Source organism: Neovison vison, chromosome 8 (assembly GCF_020171115.1).
Source record: "Neovison vison isolate M4711 chromosome 8, ASM_NN_V1, whole genome shotgun sequence".
Taxonomy (NCBI): domain Eukaryota; kingdom Metazoa; phylum Chordata; class Mammalia; order Carnivora; family Mustelidae; genus Neogale; species Neogale vison.
Window position 1 is genome coordinate 67,514,703 of NC_058098.1, and position 22,474 is coordinate 67,537,176.

At 42.6% G+C, this 22,474-nt stretch overlaps 1 protein-coding gene across 8 annotated transcripts in view; it reads right to left on the reverse strand.

Moving 5' to 3' along the window:
- NINL (ninein like) overlaps positions 1-22,474 on the reverse strand; it is a 171,765-nt gene that overhangs the window by 62,786 nt on the left and 86,505 nt on the right. For all 8 annotated transcript variants that reach the window (XM_044263836.1, XM_044263837.1, XM_044263833.1 and 5 more), the window contains exons 2-6: positions 19,739-19,932; positions 8,722-8,818; positions 4,018-4,196; positions 2,128-2,194; positions 333-523 (exon numbers count right to left, since the gene is read on the reverse strand). In XM_044263836.1, coding sequence (XP_044119771.1) covers positions 333-523; positions 2,128-2,194; positions 4,018-4,196; positions 8,722-8,818; positions 19,739-19,921 — 717 coding nt within the window. In that variant the 5' untranslated portion in view covers positions 19,922-19,932. The remainder of the gene's footprint in view (positions 1-332; positions 524-2,127; positions 2,195-4,017; positions 4,197-8,721; positions 8,819-19,738; positions 19,933-22,474) is intronic.

A 22,474-nucleotide genomic window follows, 5' to 3' on the forward strand; every position in this document is an offset into this window, starting at 1 on the left:
GGTGAATTCAGCCCCTGGGGAGCACAGCCTGTTTCAGAGGGCATGATATGTAGGCTGGATGGTAGACCTGAGCAATGCAAGAAGGAGTTAGTGTACTCTAGGCAGAGGAAGGGTCAGGAGTGAAGATGCTCAGATGTCAGTGAGGCAGGCCACTTGTGACCTGCGTGGATGCAGACCTCAGCAGTAGCACTGGGAGTTATCAGAGGACTTCCACCAGAAAGTAGTACAACCACATCAGTATCTGGAGAGTGAAGGGACTCCCCAGACCCAACATCAATCTGACCATCGCAAAGAGCCCATCCTCCAGTGTGGTCTGCCTTGGCCCCTCTCACCTCCTTCTCCAGTCCCTGGAGCCCGATGCTTTCACAGACGATGGCCAGCTCTTGCTCATTCAGGTGGCCGCTACTGCCAACACCCAGCTCTTCCCAGATGCCCCGGACCCGGCTCTCAGGGGTGTCCAAGGAGGGGCTGCAGGGCTTCTGGAGACACCCAAAGACCTCAGAACCCCAAGCCGGCAGCTGGCCTGAAGCAGGGAGAGTGACAGGTAAACCCTATGCTTTAGGTGGAAGCACCTGGGGGGAACACACCAATGCTGGCAATGTACTCTGAAACCAGAGGGACAGGCAAATGGACACTCAAGTAGCAAAGCGTCAAAGGTGATGGGTACATGGTTGTTCGTTTCTGTATTTGCAGATTTGCATAATAAAATGTCATTGGTGGGAACATTGTGATCCATTGGGGAAAGCTTTTTCTGAAGGGAACCTCCTAAGTCAGAAGTCAGACCACTGAAAGCACATAAAAGAAGGCTGTATTATTTGTATTTAACCAAAAGAAAAAAACAAACAAAAAAAACCCCAAAAAACACACATAAAAATAAGACCCAAAAAACTAGACAAGCTATTTAAAAAACAATTTCGAGAAACTTGTGTTTCTGAGCTTTGCCAGAGAGACAACTTGTGGAAGAACACAGACGTGGGCATGCCCATAAGAAGCCATCCATGGATGAGCCTTGCTTCAAGCCAGACATCCCCTCCACGGCCAGTCCCTACTGGCCTGTGTGCTCACGAACAGCACTGTGCCAGGCTGAGGAAAATGACTTCTTTGAGATCCCTTCTAGCTTAAAGAGTCTGAAATTTCTAAAAGCACCTCCGATACTAGGGTTTTTTCCTCAGGAATGGTGGAGGAGGTAAATCAATCCTCTGAGGTCTGATATGAGTTTCATGTACTACTGTCAGCTCTAATCCAGTGGAAAGGTTCCTGCTCAAGGCTAGGAGGAACCTGTGGGTAAAGACCCCAAATCCCACCATGTACAACGTTCCCAGCCAGTCCTTCCTCTCCTGCCCTAAATTTATACTTCGAGGCCAAGGCAGTTAAGATGTGGTGGCCTGGCTGCTCTTCCTGATCTATGTGCTTCGTCCAGCAGCACAGATGGGTGCTCAGGTCAGTCCCTCAGACATCCACCAAAGTAAACAACGATCAGTGGCCCTTGTCCTTGAGGACCACAATCTAGAGCATGCTTGGTTCCAGCTGCTGATTTTTAATCCAACAGAAAATTCAAGGGCAATTCAGGTCTCTCTCTTTGAATGAAGTTTCTGTACTTTCTGCCCTGTGACATGCTCAGGGCATCCACAGACCCACATGTGGGCACACTGCTGCTGCCTCTGGTTATTCCTGCAAGGCTCCCAAGGACAAGGATTATGTCTGGCATTTCTTCTGGAGCACAGACAGGGCTGCTGACAGCTGCCAAGACTGCTTGCACACAGTTAGGAAGAGGATCTGCCGAGGCCTGACACATCAAGAAGGTAGTACAACAGGCCTGAGACCACCCGAAGGCCATGCCTGCCAGCTGGTGTCACACAGGTCCTCACAGACTAAGAGACAGGGCAGGACATACCGCTCATTGAGCCAGTGGCCTCTAAGGGTCTGTCCCCAGGGGATGCTGAGAATCAAGTGACCACCTCCCAGCTGGGACTACCTCTGGAATAGGGGGCTCCCCAGGGACACCACCCACTCTGCATGCTTCCCAGGAAATTACACATAGCTGCTCACTGTCTAATGACCTAGCTCCTTAAACTTCAAAGCACTGGTCAAAGGGAGGCAGCACCAACCATGAAGCTGTGGCTTTACCTCGTGCTTCAAACAACTCATTCTGAGGTTCTTTAGCACTTTCAGCTTCTTCATCTGACTTGAGACTCTGTGAAAATGAAAAGAGAAAGATATAAATTCCCCAGAGTATGCGGCAGTGGCCAGAGCTCCAGGAACAGAGAGAAAGGTATGTTCTGGGGTGGGGAAGGGACTGAGGAAGAGGAACAACAAGCTGGTGAGATGTAGCTCCTCAAAGGAATGCCCACAACTGCAGGAGGGCTCTGCACCCAGGCCGAGAGGCGCTGACACAGAGCAGCTCCCTCTCACAGACTAAGTGCTACAGTGCAGACACAGGGACACAGGAAGTTCCTCAACGTAAACCAAAAATCATCAGTAGTTCACACTAAAAACATAATCAGGCATTTGTACCGTAAAAGGAGAGAAAATGCTCCCCAATCAACAGGTCCTTGTGGTACTGGTTTTAGAAACTAGCACTGGAGAGGAGTGGCTGTGGGGCATGGTTAACCTGCCATCACACCACATCATCTTGACATAAGCTTAATGGTCCTCACCTCTCCACACCCCATCCCTTATCATCCTTACCAGTTCAGCCAACAGTTGGAAGGAGAGTGGCTTTCTCTGTCTCTCCAAGAGTTCCAGGGACAGCATGATGTGTAGCAAACACCTGACACCTCAGGGCCCTTTGCAAGCTGCACCACGCAGAGTGCAGGCCACCAAGAAACACTCGACTCAAGTGAAAACCTCGTTATTGTGCCCAACTCAGCCAACTAAAAGTCAAAGTCTGCTTTTGACAGGTGCTGTGTTTCCCATGACTGATTCTGGAAGGAATGCCAAGTCGACCAAGACTCAGCCCCCCTCAGAGCCAGCACTGAAATGAGAGTGGAATTTTTCTAACGCATTCAGCCCAACCAACAACCGTAAAAACAATATTTTCCCATGTTCTAATTACAGGGATCCAAGATGGTTTTACCAAGCAGAATGGTACAATGGAGATGGAGCTGACGCTTCAGACCTCCAACTCTAAGGACCAAAGATTAAAGAGGATAAAAAAGTGAACACCTGGAGTTTGCTGGTATTGTCTATGCATATAACACCCCAGAGCAAAGGGACTCTAGGATTAAAGTAGATATGTTTGCCTCAACAAATGTTGAAAACATAAATTAATGTGAGAGGCCCAGAGCTGTCTTACTAAAAATAAGTCCCCGTAAAGCCCCACCAGACAAAGTATACATCATAGACAGCAGGAACCAGGAACCTTCTGAAATTCTTGAAAATAGGTCTAAGGAATCCATGGTTAACTTGAAAACTGTGGCTCTGCTCACAGATATTTCCTGACACAAAGGCTGTTGGGCTCCAGCAGCCCATCTCCTGGGTTGGTCCCAGCGGCAGTGAACAACTCAGGGACGGGTAGGGCTAGAATTAACCCCCAAGGCCCCGGGAGGTGTCTGGTACATCTTAACCAAATTGTAAGTGTGTGGGCCTTGGTATGTTCTAAGTATTCAAGGCAGGTGGGACTGTGGGCTTGGTACTTCCAAATTCCTAACCTTGCAGGAGCATCAGAAGAGCATCTTCCTTTTCTTTCCTCACTCCTATGAAACCATAAAACCAGTCTTCTTGCAGTGCTGGGGGCAAGTTTGTGGTGGTAAGCAGGGGAGGGAAAGAAACAAGTGATTTGGGCACCAATTCTCCGCTACCCCAATATCTAAAGGAGTAACTCGCTGGCCAGAACTTCCCTGCAGACAATCAGACCCAGAGATGCTTTAGAATGAAATGTCATTTCCCAATGTGTACCCATGTTTCCAGTGACTTGAGATGCCCAGGAATGCCCACCTGTCCTCACATTCTCTTGTAGTCATGTCACCATAACTAATGAAATGGTGACCCGGGATAGGGAAGGGGAACTGGACCCACCTCCACACTTTCCAAAGATGCAGAGCGGCAGAGCTGGCCTCTCCCAGGGGTCCAGGACTGCTCTTCTGGTAAAAATTTGGCTCCTACTGCAGGGCCACCTGGCTCAGGCTCGGGCCGGCTCCAGCGACCGTACCACTTAGAGCCACTCACGTACTTTGGTGGGACAGCACGAGAGGCCGCTGGAAAGAAAACAGGAGATTTGGTGGGGGGCCCACACACACTGCTGCAACACATTCCAAGATGTGGAGTGCTGCTCTCACAGATACACACAGAGAACGTCTGGAAGAACACAGAGAACACTTAACAGCAGTCAATTGATTCTCTCTAACCCTCAGGCACGGGACTGAGACACCCAGGCTGGGACACGGGGACTTTCTACGCTAACCCTATGTGCTATTTACATTTTTCTTTTTTAAAAGATTTTATTTATTTATTTGTCCAAGATTGAAAGAGAGACAGAGAGAGTGTGCGACCATGCGTGCACAAGCAAGGGTAGTGGCAGGCAGAGGGAGAAAGCAGAACCCTGGGATTATGACCTGAGCCAAAGGCAGACACTTAACCCAACTGAGCCACCCAGGTGTCCCTGAGTGTTTTCTGAGCATATTTTGCTTTTTTTGTGGAGTAAAAGACCACTACTAATAAGAAAAGACTTCTTGAGACTATGGACTCTGAAAAACAATCTGAGGGTTTTGAAGGGGCGGGGGGGTGGGAGGTTGGGGGAACCAGGTGGTGGGTATTAGAGAGGGCACAGATTGCATGGAGCACTGGGTGTGGTGCAAAAACAATGAATACTGTTATGCTGAAAAGAAATAAAAAAAAAATAAAAGACTTCTTGTTTATATAATAGAAGACTAGTACTAATGGCTTATTAGAAAAAAAGGAAAAAACTCTCCAATAATCCAGTGACATACTGCTCTTGAGATCAGAATGTCACTTCCCACCCTGCTCACTTCTGGACCCAAGCTGGGCAGGACCATCAGGGCACTGTGGGCGTGGACCTCACACACAGCCCTGAAGGCTGAAACTTTGTAGGTCTGAAGTCTGGCACAGAGGCAGGCTTGGGTTTTAGTTTGGGATTCATGATAATCCCTTAAACCCTAACAACCCCTTGTATTTCCTTCTTCTCTCCTGACCTATCCACTTCTGTACAGAGTAACTGGGGCCTCTCAGAGAACAAACAACACTGACTCTGTGGAATCTGGGTGAGGAGGAGACAGACTGGGGAGGGTATCATGGCAGCGACCAGGACAGGACACAGGTTCAGAGAAAAATAACCAGAGTGGGCTGGCTGGACAGAAAGGTATAGGGTCCAGTGAAGAAAGCCCAGGCCAGAAAAACTGAGCAGCATTTCACTGAGAGGTGTCATGCTCCTTTGAGCCAAGCACCACACTATTCCTTTCTTCCATGTCCCCAAAAGCCAGGCCACAGCCCCTGCCCTTAGGACCGCATCAGACGAGGGGGCTGGGTACAGCCTGGCCAGTTGGAAGCACAGTGATACCAGTGGCAGACAGACACTGGGGAGGAGGAAGGAAGATGCCGAGCTCCACATGGGATGGATAGACTGTGAAGTGACAGCATGACATTTAAGGCAGCTGACAATACTCAGGGTGAATACAGCATTGCTCACCTCACTGGGGTACTTGAAGGTAATCATGGACACTATGCCAATCACCCTGGACAACAGGAATGTGATGTTCTGAAGAGGAGGGCAAAGTTTCCAGGTCAGCAGAAAGAAAACAAGAGAACCTCTGAGCAGACCCAGTGGCATTTGGAAGGGGGAAGCTACAAACATGGAAAAAGTTTCCCACCATAGAGCTGCCAAAAGGCTAAGTGAGGACCAGTGAATGCAGGCTCCTGCATCTGAGCATGGTTTCTGGTTAGAGAGAGGCTGCAGGCTGATTAATATGGGCGGAGGAAGAAGTTTCCACAGTGAGGTGGTTTAGGAAGAGGGGAAAGTTCTCTCAAGCAGGAAGTGGGAAGCTGGGGTACATTAAGGAAACCAAGCACAGAAAACTCAGAGTGCCTCTGATACTCCCCACCTTTGGCTGGCATGAGGCGAGGAGTGTCAGGCCACATATATGACCCTTTAAAAACCTTTGAAATCCAAAAGAAAAGAAAAAAAAAAAAAAAGAAAACAACAAAAAAATAGAATAAGTGGAAAAAACCTCCAAGTCCTAGAATAGTTCCTTTCTCTTTGGAGGAACTGAGCGTGCAACCGCAGATCCAGTTTTATGTTTAGAAGCTCCAAGCATGGGGGCGCCCGGGTGGCTCAGTGGGTTAAAGCCTCTGCCTCGGCTCAGGTCATGATCCCAGGGTCCTGGGATCGAGCCCTGCATTGGGCTCTCTGCTCAGCAGAGGACCTGCTTCCCTCTCTCTCCCTGCCTGCCTCCCTGCCTACTTGTGATCTCTCTCTCTCTGTCAAATAAATAAATAAAACCTTTTTTAAAAAAAAAGAAAAAAGAAAAGAAAAGAAAAGAAAAAAAGAAGCTCCATGCATTCTCCAGCATGGGAGGGGACCTGCAGTGTGAGGGACGCCACACCTTTCCATTCCTGTATGCCATCACCATGTACACATTCCCAAATCCTGTGTTCCTAAAGGCCAGTGGTCTTCTTCAGCTCTTAGAGAAGAAAAGGGTCAGATAAAGCAACCAGTGAATGCCCTGAGGGTCCTACACACGGTTCCCACCGCTCCCCCCATGGCAGGGTTCTCCGCACTATACCCAGGTGCTCTGCAGCCTTCGGCAGTGGAAGGGGTGGGTTCTGTCTACACTGCATATAAAAGGGCCCAGGGCTTGCAATTGGAAAACTGTGACTCGAGTCTTGGTCATCACTTACTAGCTGTGGGATATTGAACAAATAAATCCCTTCACATATCAGGCCTCAGTTCCTCATCTGAAGAACCTCAGGGAGTCTGGTACACTGAAGACAATCAATGTGAGCTCTCATTCTTTCTACTTCCCACTTTACTGCCCCAAGCCCTCACACAATGCTATCCCTGCTATTCAGTCATGTAGCTTCTCCAGACCCAGGATCCGCCATGGCAGGAGGCTGCCGGGGGCTGAGGGAAAGACTCCCTGCCCGATCTGCTCATCAATTGCATGTTTCCAACCTCGAACACAGTGCCCCATGCCCCCTTTCACTCACCTGCCCAATACTCATCAGAGACAGCCAAGATGGGTCGGAAGCATGGCTGCCACTCACAGTCTCAAGTCTTATGGAGCAGGTACTAACAACGATGTCTGTCAGCATCTTCTCACCCTTACCCCACAATCTACATGCCCCTGAATGGACCATTCTTCAAACCGTCCCTCCACTCCACCTCCTGACCACTACCAAAGCCAGAGGGCAACCCCCCTCCGGACACCACTTCCACTTGGGCTATCTTTGTCCCAGCAGCCCCATTCCCATAACGGGAGTCTAGTTAGGCCTACCAGCACAACACAACACTACTGTCTGACAAAACACACAGCAAGGTCTGTCTCTGGCTGCTGGCATCCTGTCTGCTCTGCCATCCTCCGTGGTCTTGATACACCTGTGTCTGCACTAAGGTTTCAATTCTCAAAACTTTAGCTGCTCTACATCTACTTTATCTTCTCAACAGCCCATGCTGTAAGCACAGCACATGATATTATTTGACACTTGTGATACCCTGATTTATCATAAGTATATATTTGCTCTTCATCTTATCCCTGGCTCGGAGCTCCTAAAACCCGTGGAATTTCCTAAATGACAAGAGCAACCAAACCTGAGTTTATGTTAACGAGGTGACGTCTGGAAAGCCCCTACGGTTGGGGGCTGGTTGCCCAGGGACACAACCACATGATCCGAAGGTCAGCAGAGAGAAAACAAGAGAACTTCTGAGCAGACCCAGTGGCATTTGGAAGGGAGAAGCTACAAATAGGGAAGCTATAAACCCTGACCTCCAGGGAAGGGGGACAGGCTGGAGATGGAGTTCAATCACCAATAGCCAGTGATTTGAACCGTCATGGCTACGTAATGAAGCCTGCATAAAAACCCATCAGGATGGGGTTCAGAGAGCTCCTGGGGTGAACACATAGAGATTGGGGGAGAATGGCATGCCTGGAGAGGGCATGGAAGCTCTGCACTCTTTCCTCACACCTTGCCCTGTGTCCTTTTCAACCTGCCTGTTCCTGACTTACATTCTTTTATAATAAAGTAGTGATCTGGTAAGTAAACTGTCTTCCTGAGTTCTAGGAACTCCTAATGCAAATTAATTGAACCTGAGGAAGGGGTTGTGGGAACCTCTGATTTAGAGCCAGTCACTGGACCTGAGACTAAAGTGAGGCCACTTTGTGGGACTGAGCCCTTGGCCTGTGGGATCTGATGCCATCGGCAGGTAGGCAACGTCAGGACTGAGTTACAATGTAGGAAACCCAGATGGTGTTGGAGAATTGCTGGTGTGGGACAGACTACCACACATCTGGTGAGCAGAAGTACTGTGTATAAAGGAAAACAATAGAGCTTCTTCTTTCCAACACTATTACACAAATAAGGAAGCAAAAGAAGAAAAAACCCAAAGTCTTATCCCAGTCCACACAGGTTGGCAGTAAGGGAGTGGAGTTACAATTTAGTTCTCAGACCTGCTATAGTCTTCAATCTGAATATCACACTCCAGAAGGTTAACAGATAAATAATGAAAACAACAACAACACCACTTAAAGTAAGAGGAAGAAATCCTCTTACTTGATTCCAAAGAACTACTGTCTTCATCAGAGGAGCCAACACCAGCACTTGATGACAATACTGCCACAAAACCTTCCTTAAATTCCTCAAAGTTAACCTGGTGAATATAAGAAAAGAGAGGTTAGCACTACTTTCAACAGATCTTAGCATTTTGTTTTTATTCTCAGATGGAAACATCTTAGTGTTGCCTTTAGCTCTGAGACCATTCATTTTCTCTAATATTCACTTAATATTTTGTTTAAGTAGAAGAATATAACATGAAAAGTAAAAGTAAGCCACAAACTAATCACCAAAAAACCCCTAATACCAATTTTAATGATTAGAAAACAGTACCCAAAAGGGGGATTTGATGATCATAAAACATTAATATACATAAAGAAGATATCCAGGCTATCGCCACCCCAGCAAGAAATGGAATAATACCAGTACCTTAGAGGCTCCTCCACCATGGTTCCTTTCCTAATTAAATTCCCTGCCCCCCATAATATGACTTTTATGGTATTAAGATCTTTGCCTTTGTCCTCATTTGTATGCAACCAAGAACAATATGGTTTAGTTTTACCTCTTTCCAAATTTGATCTAAATGGAATCATATGCATATATTCTTTTATATCTGACTTCTTAGACTCATTATTAAGCTTCTGTAATATTCATTCAAGCAGCCATGTGTAGTGCATTTTCTCTACTGTGTAATATATTCCATTGTTTAACATGCAAAAATGTATTAATCCATTCTTCTACTGATGGATATTCCCATTGTTTCCAGTGCCTGGTTATTTTTTTAAAAAATGCTTTGAACTGTATCGCATATGTGTTTTTAGGAGCTTCTTAGGAGTATGTGCTGAAGAATGGGATTGCTGGGCCATAGAAAGTGCATTTAAATCCTCTTGGTGAGCTGAATCTTTTACTGCTATAAAATGCTAACCCTCTTTACTTCAGTAATGTTTTTTTAAAAATTTATTTATTTATTTTCAGCATAACAGTATTCATTATTTTTGCACCACACCCAGTGTTCCATGCAATCCATGCCCTCTATAATACCCACCACCTGGTACCCCAACCTCCCGCCCCCCCGCCACTTCAAACCCCTCAGATTATTTTTCAGAGTCCATAGTCTCTCATAGTTCACCTCCCCTTCCAATTTCCCCCAACTCCCTTCTCCTCTCTATCTCCCCATGTCCTCCATGCTATTTGTTATGCTCCACAAATAAGTGAAACCATAGGATAATTGACTCCCTCTGCTTGACTTATTTCACTCGGCATAATCTCTTCCAGTCCCGTCCATGTTGCTACAAAAGTTGGGTATTCATCCTTTCTGATGGAGGCATAATACTCCATAGTGTATATGGACCACATCTTCCTTATCCATTCATCCACTGAAGGGCATCTTGGTTCTTTCCACAGTCTGGCGACCGTGGCCATTGCTGCTATAAACATTGGGGTACAGATGGCCCTTTTTTTCACTACATCTGTATCTTTGGGGTAAATACTCAGTAGTGCAATAGCATGGTCATAGGGAAGTTCTATTTTTAATTTCTTGAGGAATCTCCACACTGTTCTCCAAAGAGGCCAAACCAACTTGCATTCCCACCAACAGTGGAAGAGGATTCCCCTCTCTCCACATCCCCTCCAACACACGTTGTTTCCTGTCTTGCTAATTTTGGCCATTCTAACTGGTGTAAGGTGATATCTCAATGTGGTTTTAATTTGAATCTCCCTGAGGGCTAGTGATGATGAACATTTTTTTCATGTGTCTGATAGCCATTTGTATGTCTTGATTGGAGAAGTGTCCGTCCATATCTTCTGCCCATTTTTTGATATGATTGTCTGTTTTGTGTGTGTTGAGTTTGAGGAGTTCATTATAGATCCTGGATATCAACCTTTTGTCTGTACTGTCATTTCCAAATATCTTCTCCCATTCTGTGGGTTGCCTCTTTGTTTTCTTGACTGTTTCCTTTGCTGTGCAGAAGCTTTTGATTTTGATGAAGTCCCAAAAGTTTATTTTGGCTTTTGTTTCCTTTGCCTTTGGAGACATATCTTGAAAGAAGTTGCTGTGGCTGATATCAAAGAGATTACTGCCTATGTTCTCCTCTAGGATTCTGATGGATTCCTGTCTCACGTTGAGGTCTTTTATCCATTTTGAGTTTATCTTTGTGTACGGTGTAAGAGAATGGTTGAGTTTCATTCTTCTGCATATAGTTGCCCAGTTTTCTCAGCACCATTTATTGAAGAGACTGTCTTTTTTCCACTGTATATTTTTTCCTGTTTCGTCGAAGATTATTTGCCCATAGAGTTGAGGGTCCATATCTGGGCTCTCTACTCTGTTCCACTGGTCTATGTAATGTTTTTTACCATAAAGACTAGTTTTCTTTTGGTTCGTATTTACAAGATACATTTTTTCACCAAATTTTAATAATGTCAATTTTTTATAGCCATATATTTCAGGTGTCATTTATAAAATCTTTTTTATCTTTATCCTTTAACTATTTAGTCTATTTACATTTAATATAATTACTGATATATTTGGATTTAAATCTACTATTCTGTTGTGTGTTTTCAATCTGACCTGCTTGTGTTTTCTCCCTCGTTCTCTCTCTTAGGATTTACTGACTTTTTTTTTAGTACTTCGTTTTCCCTTTATTAAGTTAGAAGTTATTTAGACTATTTCCTTTCTCTGGCCATTTATCCTAAAAATTACAACACAAATCCTCAGCTTATCAAAGTTTACTCTCAGTTGATACTTTTACCCTCTTCCATGACAGTATGAAGCCGATGTAACACTTTCATCTACTAGAGTCCTGACTTTCATGCCTTTCTTATGAGTTGCCATATATTTGAACTTGTTCCATTTTAAACCCCCACAAAATATTTTTTGTTTTATATAATCAAGGTTCATTAATAATTATCCAAATATTTACCGCTTTGTTTTTCATTTGTTCTTGTATTTCTGACCTTCTGTCTAGGATAATTTTCATCTATTTGAAGTGCATGGTTTAGAATTTCATTTTTCTTAAGTATGCTGATGCTAAATTCTTTTTAGTTTGATTGTCTAAAATGTTTTTTTAATTTCACTTTCGATAGACTTTTCAAGCAGATAAACATTTTATTAGAAAAATAGTAAAAATGACCAAAATGTCCACAAATGGACTGGGTAAGTAAATTATGATATAGTCAAAAAATGAAATGATGATGGAAAAAACACTAACACGATGAACTGTATTTCATAGATATAATATGGAGTAAAGGAAGTCAGAGAGTATGTACTGAGCATGTACTGTGTTTTTCCATTCTACAAAGATCAGAAACAGGCAAAACAAATCTGTGGTGTTGGTGTCAGAACAATGGTGGCCTTAGTGACAGAGGGTCTGCAAGGAACATGGGGAGGGATTCAGAATGCTGGTTACCCAGCTGTGCTCAGTATAGGATAGTTATTGAGTGTGCACTTCTAAAATGTGCTCTGTTCTCTATGGGTGCTTCAATAAAAGTCACACAGAAAGATGTCAACAGAAGGGCTTATGCACATCAAAATATCACCAGTAAATGCTGGTGTGGAGTTGTAGGTCCAAGTATGCTTCTCAAATCTGGCACAGAATCTGAATGAGAAAACTCTGTTGCTGCCACTGAGCACTAAATGTAGCTGTTTGCCTGGGATACACATGTTATTGTAAACTGACACTGGATTATTTGTGTATTTGTTTATTTTTGTCTCCCCAACTAGCATGTGAGGACACTGCCAGCAAACAGTAGTACTCAACAAACATTTATTGGATGTGTTGGCCTCTGTATCTTTTCATAACGGAGCAGAACTCCCCTTCTAATGGGTGCATTCTTTCACTTTTACTCTTTTTTTTTTTTTAAGATTTTATTTATTTATTTATTTGACAGACAGAGATCACAAGTAGGCAGAAAGGCAGGCAGAGAGAGAGAGGAGAAAGCAGGTTCCCCGCCAAGCAGAGAGCCCGATGCGGGGCTCGATCCCAGGACCTTAGGATCATGACCTGAGCTGAAGGCAGAGGCTTTAGCCCACTAAGCCACCCAGGTGCCCCTCACTTTTACTCTTAAAGGATCTTTTTGCTGAGTATAGAATTCAGGTTGCCAGATATTTTCTATTAGCACATTGGAAATACCTCTCCACTGGTTTCTGGCTTGTATTGTTACATCTGAGAAGGCAGCCGTCCATCTACCTAAATAATTACCTAAATAAAATACATTTTATTTATAATTACCTAAATAAAATATAATTACCTAAATAAAATACATTTATTTTTGCATGACAGCTTTAAAAAATTATTAAACTTTTCATTTTGAGGTAACTATAGATTCACATGCAGTTATAGGAAAAAATGCAGAGATCCTGTGCAACCATCTCTGGCTGTTTTTTCCAATGATTTCTCTATGTTTACTTTCAGTTTCACAATAATATGATCAGGTGTAGATGTCTTTGTAAATATGCTACTTGGAATTCAGTGGGCTTTAGGGATCCTGAATCTGTTCTGGAAGGTTTTTCTTAGCTATTATATATTCACATAATGCCCCACCTCATTCACTCCTTTCCTCCTGGGATTCCAAATAAAGGAATGTTGGAAGGTTGGACCTTCTCATTCTACCTTTACCTTTTGTTATATCTTCGTGTTGTATTCTGAATGATCCCAGTTACTGAATGCTCTCCTTGACTGTGTCTAATTTGCTTAAAGAGCTGTTAAACTCTTGCATTAGGTTTTGATTTTGGCCATCACACTATTTGATTCTAAAAGTTTTATTCGGTGATCCCAGAGTCCTGGAATCGAGCCCCACATCGGGCTCTCTGCTCTGTAAGCCTGTTTCCTCCCCCTTCTCTCTCTCTCTGCCTGCCTCTCTTGCCTACTTGTGATCTCTGTCTGTCAAATAAATAAATAAAACCTTAAAAAATTTTATTCAGTTCTTTGTTCAGATTTATCATTTCTTAGAGTTCCCTCTTTCCTATAGGTATTTTCAAGCTTTGAAAAAAACTACTAACACAGTTAGTCACAACAGTTGTTTTATATTTTGTTTGCAGTAATTCCACTACCTTATAAGCTGTGTGTTTGCCTCTGCTGCCTGTTGATTTTCCTGGTTCTTGCTCATCCTGTGTTATTTGTGTGCTGGTTATCCTTGATTGCAGCTGGTTATTGTATTTGACTATTAGAAGGGGATAATTACAGATCTTGAATACTGGCACTTCTTAAGAGAAGACTTTTGTTTGCTTTTGCCAGATGCCTCAGGGCACCACCTGACCAGGACCACCTTTAGCTAAATGAGGTTTATCTAGACCACTGAGAGGTGACAAGCCCCGATAGCAAAAAGCACAATGGCTGTTTCAGATCCTTCTTTAAACTGGGGGCTAGTTTATCAGATTCTCTACCTTGGGTGAGAATCCTTTCCTCCAGGGAGTAAAAGGAGAAGCAGACTCCCTGTGAGCAGGGAGCCTAATGTGGGGCTGGATCCCAGGACCCCTGGATCATGGCCTGAGCTGAAAGCACACACCTAACTGAGCCACCCAGGCACCCCTCAACCTGTGTTTTGACATAGATTTCCCTGGTCCTCTGAGGTCCCAAAGACCACATCAATTTCAGTTTCTCAGCAATAATGGGGTTTTGTGTGCTGGACTGAACCTCTCTCAGTGTGTGACTTACAGATTTTTAGACCAGTAATTCTTCACTGACTTATTTCCTCTTTACCATTTTCAAGATCTTTGTTTTTATGATTTTGTTCAGCTTTTTCAGTAGCCCTCACTGGAAGGTCAGCCTGAGTGTGCTAACCTGCTACTACCAGAATGTCTGAAGTCTATTCATACTTTTTTAGGACTGCATAAATTTCATCAGATGGATCTAGCAGAATTTATTTAAGCAATCTCATATTTAAAAGGTTGTTCCCAATCTTTTGCTATTTGAATCAATACTAGAATGAATATCTTGCATAGACTTCATTTCATATGAAGATATACATGGTATTTCATCGATTATCACGTCCCTAGCTTCTGCATGTTGCATAGCACATATTAAGTGCTCAAAAATACCTGTTGAAGGGACGCCTGGGTGGCTCAGTCAGTTGAGCATCTGCCTTTGGCTCAGGTCATAAACCCAGGATCCTGGGATCGAGTCCCTCATGGGGCTCCCTGCTCAGTGGGGAGCCTGCTTCTCTCTCTGCCTGACACTCCTCTTGCTTGTGCTCTCTCTGACAAATAAATAAATAAAATCTTTTAAAAAAATACTTGTTCAATATATGGAAGCAAAATGAAATGACAACTTTGCTTGATCTAATCTTTGATTTCTTTTGTCTTTGATAATACTTGTCATCTGATTTTCTTCCAACCACTAAACAGTAGTGGGATCTGATGGCCAAGTGTGTTGCCATTTTACCTGATACTATTGTTTTTTCTTAAAGATTTTATTTATTTGAGAGAGAGACAGAAATATTGAGAGAAAACATGAGCAGGGGGAGGAGTGGAAGGAGAGGGAGCCTGCCATGGAGCTCCATCCTAGGGCCCTGGGATCATTACCTGAGCCAAAGGCAGATACTTAAACAATGAGCCACCCAGGTGCCCCTATCTGATATTATTCTGACTATTCTTGTGTTTCTGAGTTTTCTTCCTTCATAGCTCAATAAAGGGGGAAGAAAAAACCCACAATATTCAGGTGCTTCACCAAAAAGGACACACCATCATCTCTATATAATCTCACACTCACTCATCACAAACAGAGGTTAGGCCCTGTGATTGGCAATCACTTTCAACTTTAAAATTATTATCAGTAACACTATGTTAAGAATTTTTTTTTCAAGTATATGCACCCCTATGTTTATAGTAGTATTATTTACAACAGCAAAGATACAGAAGCAGCCCAAGTGTCTGTCAAGAGATGAATGGATAAGGAAAATGTGATATATGTATACAAAGGAATACTGCTCAGTCATAAGAAAGGATGAGATCTTGTCATCTGTGTCAACATGAATGGACCCAGAGGGTATTATGCTAAGTAAAGTAAGTACAGAAAGACAAATGCCATAGGATTTCATTTATGGTCATCTAAAAAATAAAACAAATGAATAAACAAACAAAAATCAAAAATAGACTCAAAAATACAGAGAACAAATTGACTGATGGTTGCCAAAGAAGAGGTAGTAGGAGGATGGACAAAATGTTGAAGGAAAGTTGGAGATATAGGCTTCCAGTCATGGAATGAGTAACTCATGAGGATAAAAGGCAAAGCATAGAGAATATAATTGATGATATTGTAGTAATATATGGTGACAGATGGTAGTTACACCTGTGGTGAGCATAGCATAACATATATACTTTTCTAATCACTATGGTATACACCTAAAACTACTGTAACATTGTATGTCAACTATATTTCAATTTAAAAAATAATTATTTTTTGAGAGTAAAATTCTCTTTCTAACCAAATTTAAAATACTAAAGGTAAGATCCTTGCCACTAATAAAGAAACATGAGAACATAACATAAAATGCACATGGGAATTTCCCACACTCCACAGGAATCTTGGGCCACATTAATTTCTGGCCTGAAACCAGACCTTGATAATGTTTCTTTAACAGGAAATAGGAATTAAAAGTGAGCATACTTCAACGAATTAAAACATTATCTTTTTAATTCAAATTAATATTGTCCTTCATTTTTGTAACTGAATTGAAATATCAATGACCAACATTTACATGATGTCATATACGTTAGTTTCTATAAGGAAACTGGATATGTGATACTTGAACTGAAAAGCCAATCAATTCTCCTGGATAAAAGATTTCTCTTGATTTTTCTCTGAAATCTCCTGAAATCTCCACCATTTGGTTTCTGTTGTAGAAAATGGTGACAACTATCTGGATATTTATGGCTTGACACCAGCTTCCCCTAAAACACCTATAGAAGGTTTCACCTAAGGGGTGGCTCTGTGAGCTATGTCCTTTCTGTGGGATGAGGCAGAGGAACAATAAAAACTCTGACAGCAGAAATAATCCATCATGAGCACTATCACAGAGGAGATGGTATAAAGTGTAGGGTGGAGCAGGTCCTAGAGGCATCAGGTGGTGTGGGCACTGCTCTTGAAATGTTATAGAGAGGGAAGGGGGGACAACTTCAAGTCAGACTCAAGAGCACTAATGGAAGCAGAGCTATTTCTTGATTTACTCAACACCTGACTTGCTTTTTGGAAACAGAAATAATGGCTGTAAGAGAATGGAGTTGGGACAGACACAAAGACGGATGAACATCCACAGAGCTTTTCCACGTGCCACCATTCATCAGAAAAGTTCAGGCTCCTGTCCTTGCTTTTGACTGTCTTATCTCTCCTTCTAACATACCTCCCCAAAAAAGTGTGGAGAAACTTCCAGCCTCCCAGAAGGATTACAACTCAAAGGAACTGCTTTATGGGATACATGTGATGTGGGGGAGGCCAGAAATCTCAATTCCAACTTGATTTTTCTCCTTACTGATGTTCCAATACTAAACTTTTTTTTTCTATCATAATTTGATGTTAATTTTTAAAAGATTTTATTCATTTATTTGAGAAGAGAGAGAGAGAGTAAGCGAAAGAGAGAGTACAAGCCAGGGGGAGAGGCAGAGGGAGAAGCAGAGCCCGATGTGGGACTCGATCCCAGGACCCTGGGATCATGACCTGAGCCAAAGGCAGATACTTGGCCAACTGAGCCATCCAGGGGCCCCAATGTGAAGTTTCTAAATGTTGTACTACGGTTGCTGGAGGGGAGGGGATTAGAGGGATAGGGTAGGTGGGTGATGGACACTGGGGAGGGTATGTATTATGGTGAGTTCTGTGTATTGTGTAAGACTGATGAATCATGGACCTCTACCCCTGAAACAGATAATACATTATATGTCAATTAAAAAAATCAGTAAATGTTATACCACTTCTGCACATACAAAACAAAGCAGGGGGGCGCCTGGGTGGCTCAGTGGGTTAAGCCGCTGCTTTCGGCTCAGGTCATGATCTCAGGGTTCTGTGATCGAGTCCCGCATCGGGCTCTCTGCTCAGCAGGGTGCCTGCTTCCTCCTCTCTCTCTCTGCCTGCCTCTCTGCCTACTTGTGATCTCTCTCTGTCAAATAAATAAATAAAATCTTTAAAAAAACAACAACAACAACAAAAAAAAAACAAAGCAGGGTAAGGCTTGGGAATGATGTGATCTGTTCAATCAGCAGAACCTCCCATCTGAATATGAACCCCAAAGTTATTCTTTTGGTTTTGAATTTTCTCAACTATCAAAAATAACCAAGAAAACCAGATCATCTGTTTATACTGCTTGAATAACCAGAGTGCTGATTTTCACATTGTATGTTTTTTATGATGTTTGAACATTATAAAAAGTACACCTGATTTGGGGCTCCTGGGTGCTACAGTCAGTTAAGTGGCTGATACCTGGTTTCAGCTCAGATCCTGATCTCAGGGTCATGACATCAAACCCTGCATTAGCTCTGTGCTCAGCACAGAGTCTGCTTGACTCTCTTTCCCTCTCCCTCTGCCCGCCCCACCCCGCAAATGAATAAGTGAATCCCTAAAAAAAATACACCTGGGGCGCCTGAGTGGCTCAGTCAGTTAAGCATGATCCTGGGGGTCCTGGGATTGAGCCCCAAGTCAGGCTCCCTGCTCATGAGTAGTCTGCTTCTCTCTCTCCCTCTGTGTGTGTGTGTGTGTGCTCTTTTTCTCTCTCTAGCTCTCTCTCTCTCAAATAAATAAATAAAATCTTTAAAAATATATTTTAAAAAATACACCTGACTCTTAAGTTCTTTTTTTTTTTTTAAGATTTTATTTATTTATTTGACAGAGAGAAATCACAAGTAGATGGAGAGGCAGGCAGAGAGAGAGAGAGGGAAGCAGGCTCCCTGCTGAGCAGAGAGCCCGATGCGGGACTCGATCCCAGGACCCTGAGATCACAACCAGAGCCGAAGGCAGCAGCCCAACCCACTGAGCCACCGAGGCACCCCCTGACTCTTAAGTTCTTAAAAACAACAACAACAACAACACAAAAAAACCCAAAAGGCAGGAGTAGAGTAAAAAGAAACAGAGAATGGGTGTGGTCAGCTTAATTGAGGCAGAGCTCCCTAAGAGGGAGTAACATTATCCTACTGACAGGTACTGGGAAGTAACAAGAGGTACAGTTCATCTGGACTTTCTCCCTGTACCAGCAGTGAGGGTTTTTTCCCTTGGTTTTCTTCATTTGTTTTTGTCCAAGAGCCAATTCAAAAATATCTGCAGGCTGGATTTTTTTTCTCATTTGATAATAAAAACAGTTTCATTGATTTCTGTGGCAGGGAAAAAAAAAAAACAAAAACCTCTTTCTTCAAAGTTAAGACGACCAACACTGTTTCTATGACACAAGTTAATATCTAGACATAATTAAGCAGTAGGGACAAGGCGGGAGGTACTTTTTAGTATTTCTGTCAGGAAAGCAAGTTGTGGTCTAGGTTCTAGATCACCGTTCTGGATGATCTTCAATTTCCTAGTGAAAAGGAACAGAGATAGAGTACTTTCTATCTGGCCTAGATGAAATCATAGGACACCTCTGAACATAGGTATCTTTTGTTCCTGCAGCAGTGGTGTGCACTTGCTTTGTCTAGCTGCTAGAAAGAATTGCAAGCTTTGTCATTTTACTGGACAATCTGCCTTCAAGGCACTTCAAGGCACTTCAAGGCATCCAGTGTGTCATCTGCCCACAGATCCTTTTATTTTTGTGAACCACCTACTTCCCACCCATACAGCCTTCCACCCCATGCCTGACACCCAAAAAATCTCTCAAACATCTTTCTGGAAAAACTAAACCAAACCAAACTCTGGAAGTAACTATGCTTTCAAAAAAAAGTAATCTGAAGGAAACTCTTGTTTCAGTGGAGGAGTCCCCAGAAGGAAAAGCACTGTTCAAGTTTCTAGTAACTCTACTCTGGTGTGTCTTTAGTCCACTGATATTTCTCAATGCCTGCAGTTAACTACAGTACTCTGTGCTTTTCTTTATAAGAATGAAGTAAAATACCCACCCTGGCAAAGTGGTCATTTCCAAGAAGTGTTTGCAGAAGGATGGGCAGCTGCTTTTCCAGATGCAGCTTGAGGCAGAGCTGGGTCAGTTCCTCCCGGTCCAGAAAGCCTGTCCCTGTTGTGTCACAGCTGCTGTAGACTTCCCTGAGCTGTGAAACATAGTGGTTCTCTTCTTCTTCGTCCATCCCATAGCAAGCTGGACATGCCAGGGGAAAAAAGAAAATCAAGAGTACACTCTTACTGCCATACCTCCACATTCTTTCACTGCTCTGATGAGCCCCAGCAAGGTGGTCCAGGTGCAGGTAGGGGCTGGACACAGGGGAAAAGGCATCCAAGGTGCTCTCAGTTTTATGTGAGGCCTCTGTAGGAGAGGCCAGAAGCATGTGACCAGGGAGCCAGTCCCCGTTCACAAACCTCAGAATCTCTTTGTTCTTTAAGATAAATATCTATTATTGGGGCACCTGAGTGGCTCAGTTAATCATTCAACTATTGATTTCATTTCAGGTCATGATTTCAGGGTCCTGGGATCAAGCCCCATGGCAGGCTGCCTGCTCAATGGAGAGTCTACTTGTCCTCTGTCCCTCCACCTGCCTTCTCTCTCTTTTAAATAAATAAATCTTTTTAAAGAACTTTTTAAAAAATTATCTAGGGAGCACCCTAGATAAATGGCTCAGTCATTAAACACCTGCCTTTGGCTCAGGTCATGATTCCAGGATCCTGTGATCGAGCCCCGCATCAGGCTCTCTGCTCAGTGGGAAGCCTGCTTCTCCCTCTCCCATTCCCCCTGCTTGTGTTTCCTCCCTTGCTGTGTCTCTCTCTGTCAAATAAATAAATAAAATCTTAAAAAAAAAAAAGAAAGAAAAGAAATTTAAAAATTATCTATTGTAGAATAATCAGAAAAAAGAGGTAAACATAAAATAGAGAGCTAAAATTATTCCACTCAAATTATGACTATTTTGGCAAGTATATATACATATATATATACACTCTAATTTCCCTTATGGTATTTTTCCCTTATTAGTATTCAGTTACAAATATTAAAAAGGAAAAATGTAAATAAATTTTACCAAATTTTTAATAAAAAATGGAAACTCCAATAAAATTTATAGATGTTGATTAATCACAAAAGAAGGCTCAGTGGGTTAAACCTCTGCCTTCAGCTCAGGTCATGATCTCAGGGTCCTGGGATGGAGCCCCACATCGGTCTCTTTGCTCTGCAGGGAGCCTGCTTCCTCCTGTCTCTCTGCCTGCCTCTCTGCCTACTTGTGATCTCTGTCTGTCAAATAAATAAATAAAATCTTAAAAAAAAAAAGAAGAAAAATATATGGTTAATAACTTCTAAAAAGTTCTAAAAATATCTGTTCACATCAAAAAATATCCAAATGAAAATAAAGATACTATTTGTCACTGACAAATTATCAAGAATAAACCCCTCCAGTGTTAGCTGAGGATATCATAAGAAGGGTCTCTCACATGTTGCTGAGAAAGTGACAAGTAAATGCCTTCCAGACATTCTAGACTTTTCACATTTGCCAAGAAATTTTTAAATAATTGTATTATCTTACCTATTTATTTCATGTACATAAAATTCCTTACAGAAATTCTTATAGCTTTGGGAAACAGAGCTACAGACAAAGACATAAAAGAAAATAAATAAAAGAAAATAAAATGTCCAATGAAAGGAAATAGCTTGCTAAGTTACATCATAATTATATGGCAGAAGATTCAATAGGCTTAAAAAACACATTTTTTAAGAATATTTAACAGGATAGGAGATGCAATTGATAAAATATCAAGGCAGGATAAAAACTTTATAATAATAATAGCTAGTATACATACTAGTCAGTTCATATATTCATTTATATCTAGAACAGTTCTATCAAGAGACTTCTGCAATTCTGTGGGAGGAAGGAAGGAAGGGAAGGCAAGAGAAGAAAAGAAGAGGAGACAAGATGAGAAGAGAAGAAGGCAGAAGGAAGGGAGGGAGGAAAGGAAGTAGGGAGGAAAAAACTACACCAAAGTGGTAAGAGATGATTTTATGGTATTACATATTTCCATTTTCTACATTTTTATATTTCTGAAAAATTGGTACAGAAAGTGAAACACTTCATAACTAGAAAAATGTCGCTAAATCATGAAAAACACTTAAGTCCTAAAGGAATTAGGATGAACCATATGAACTTGTCAATACTGGACTGTTCTGACCAACAACAGTGATTTCATGTGGGTCAGCATATGACACAGACACAGATCATGGACAACTCTGAAAAGAGGAAATATGATAAGTAAACAAGCATGGAAAACTGAACAAGCTCATTAATAATCAAATAATTAATTTATAAAATTGAAACAGTGAAGCAACATCTCTTACTAATAACAGACAGCACACTAAATGCCAATTAAATAAAGATATAATTCTTCCTAAAAGAGAGAGAGAGCAAGCATGTGGGGGAGGGGGAAGGGGAGACAGAGAATCCTAAGCAGGCTCCACAGCCATTGTGGAGGCTGATACGGGGCTGGATCTCAAGAGCCTGAGATCATGACCTGAGCCGAAATCAAGAGTCAGACCCTTACCCACTGAGCCACCCAGATGCCCCAAAGATATAATTTTTAATGTCGACACCATTTGACCACCATCACCCATGTGGGTAGGGAAGTCTCCCTCAGCACAAAAACTATATGAGGAACTGGAATCTGTTCACATCAACCCCCCAAGCCCAGAGTATCACTTTACTCAG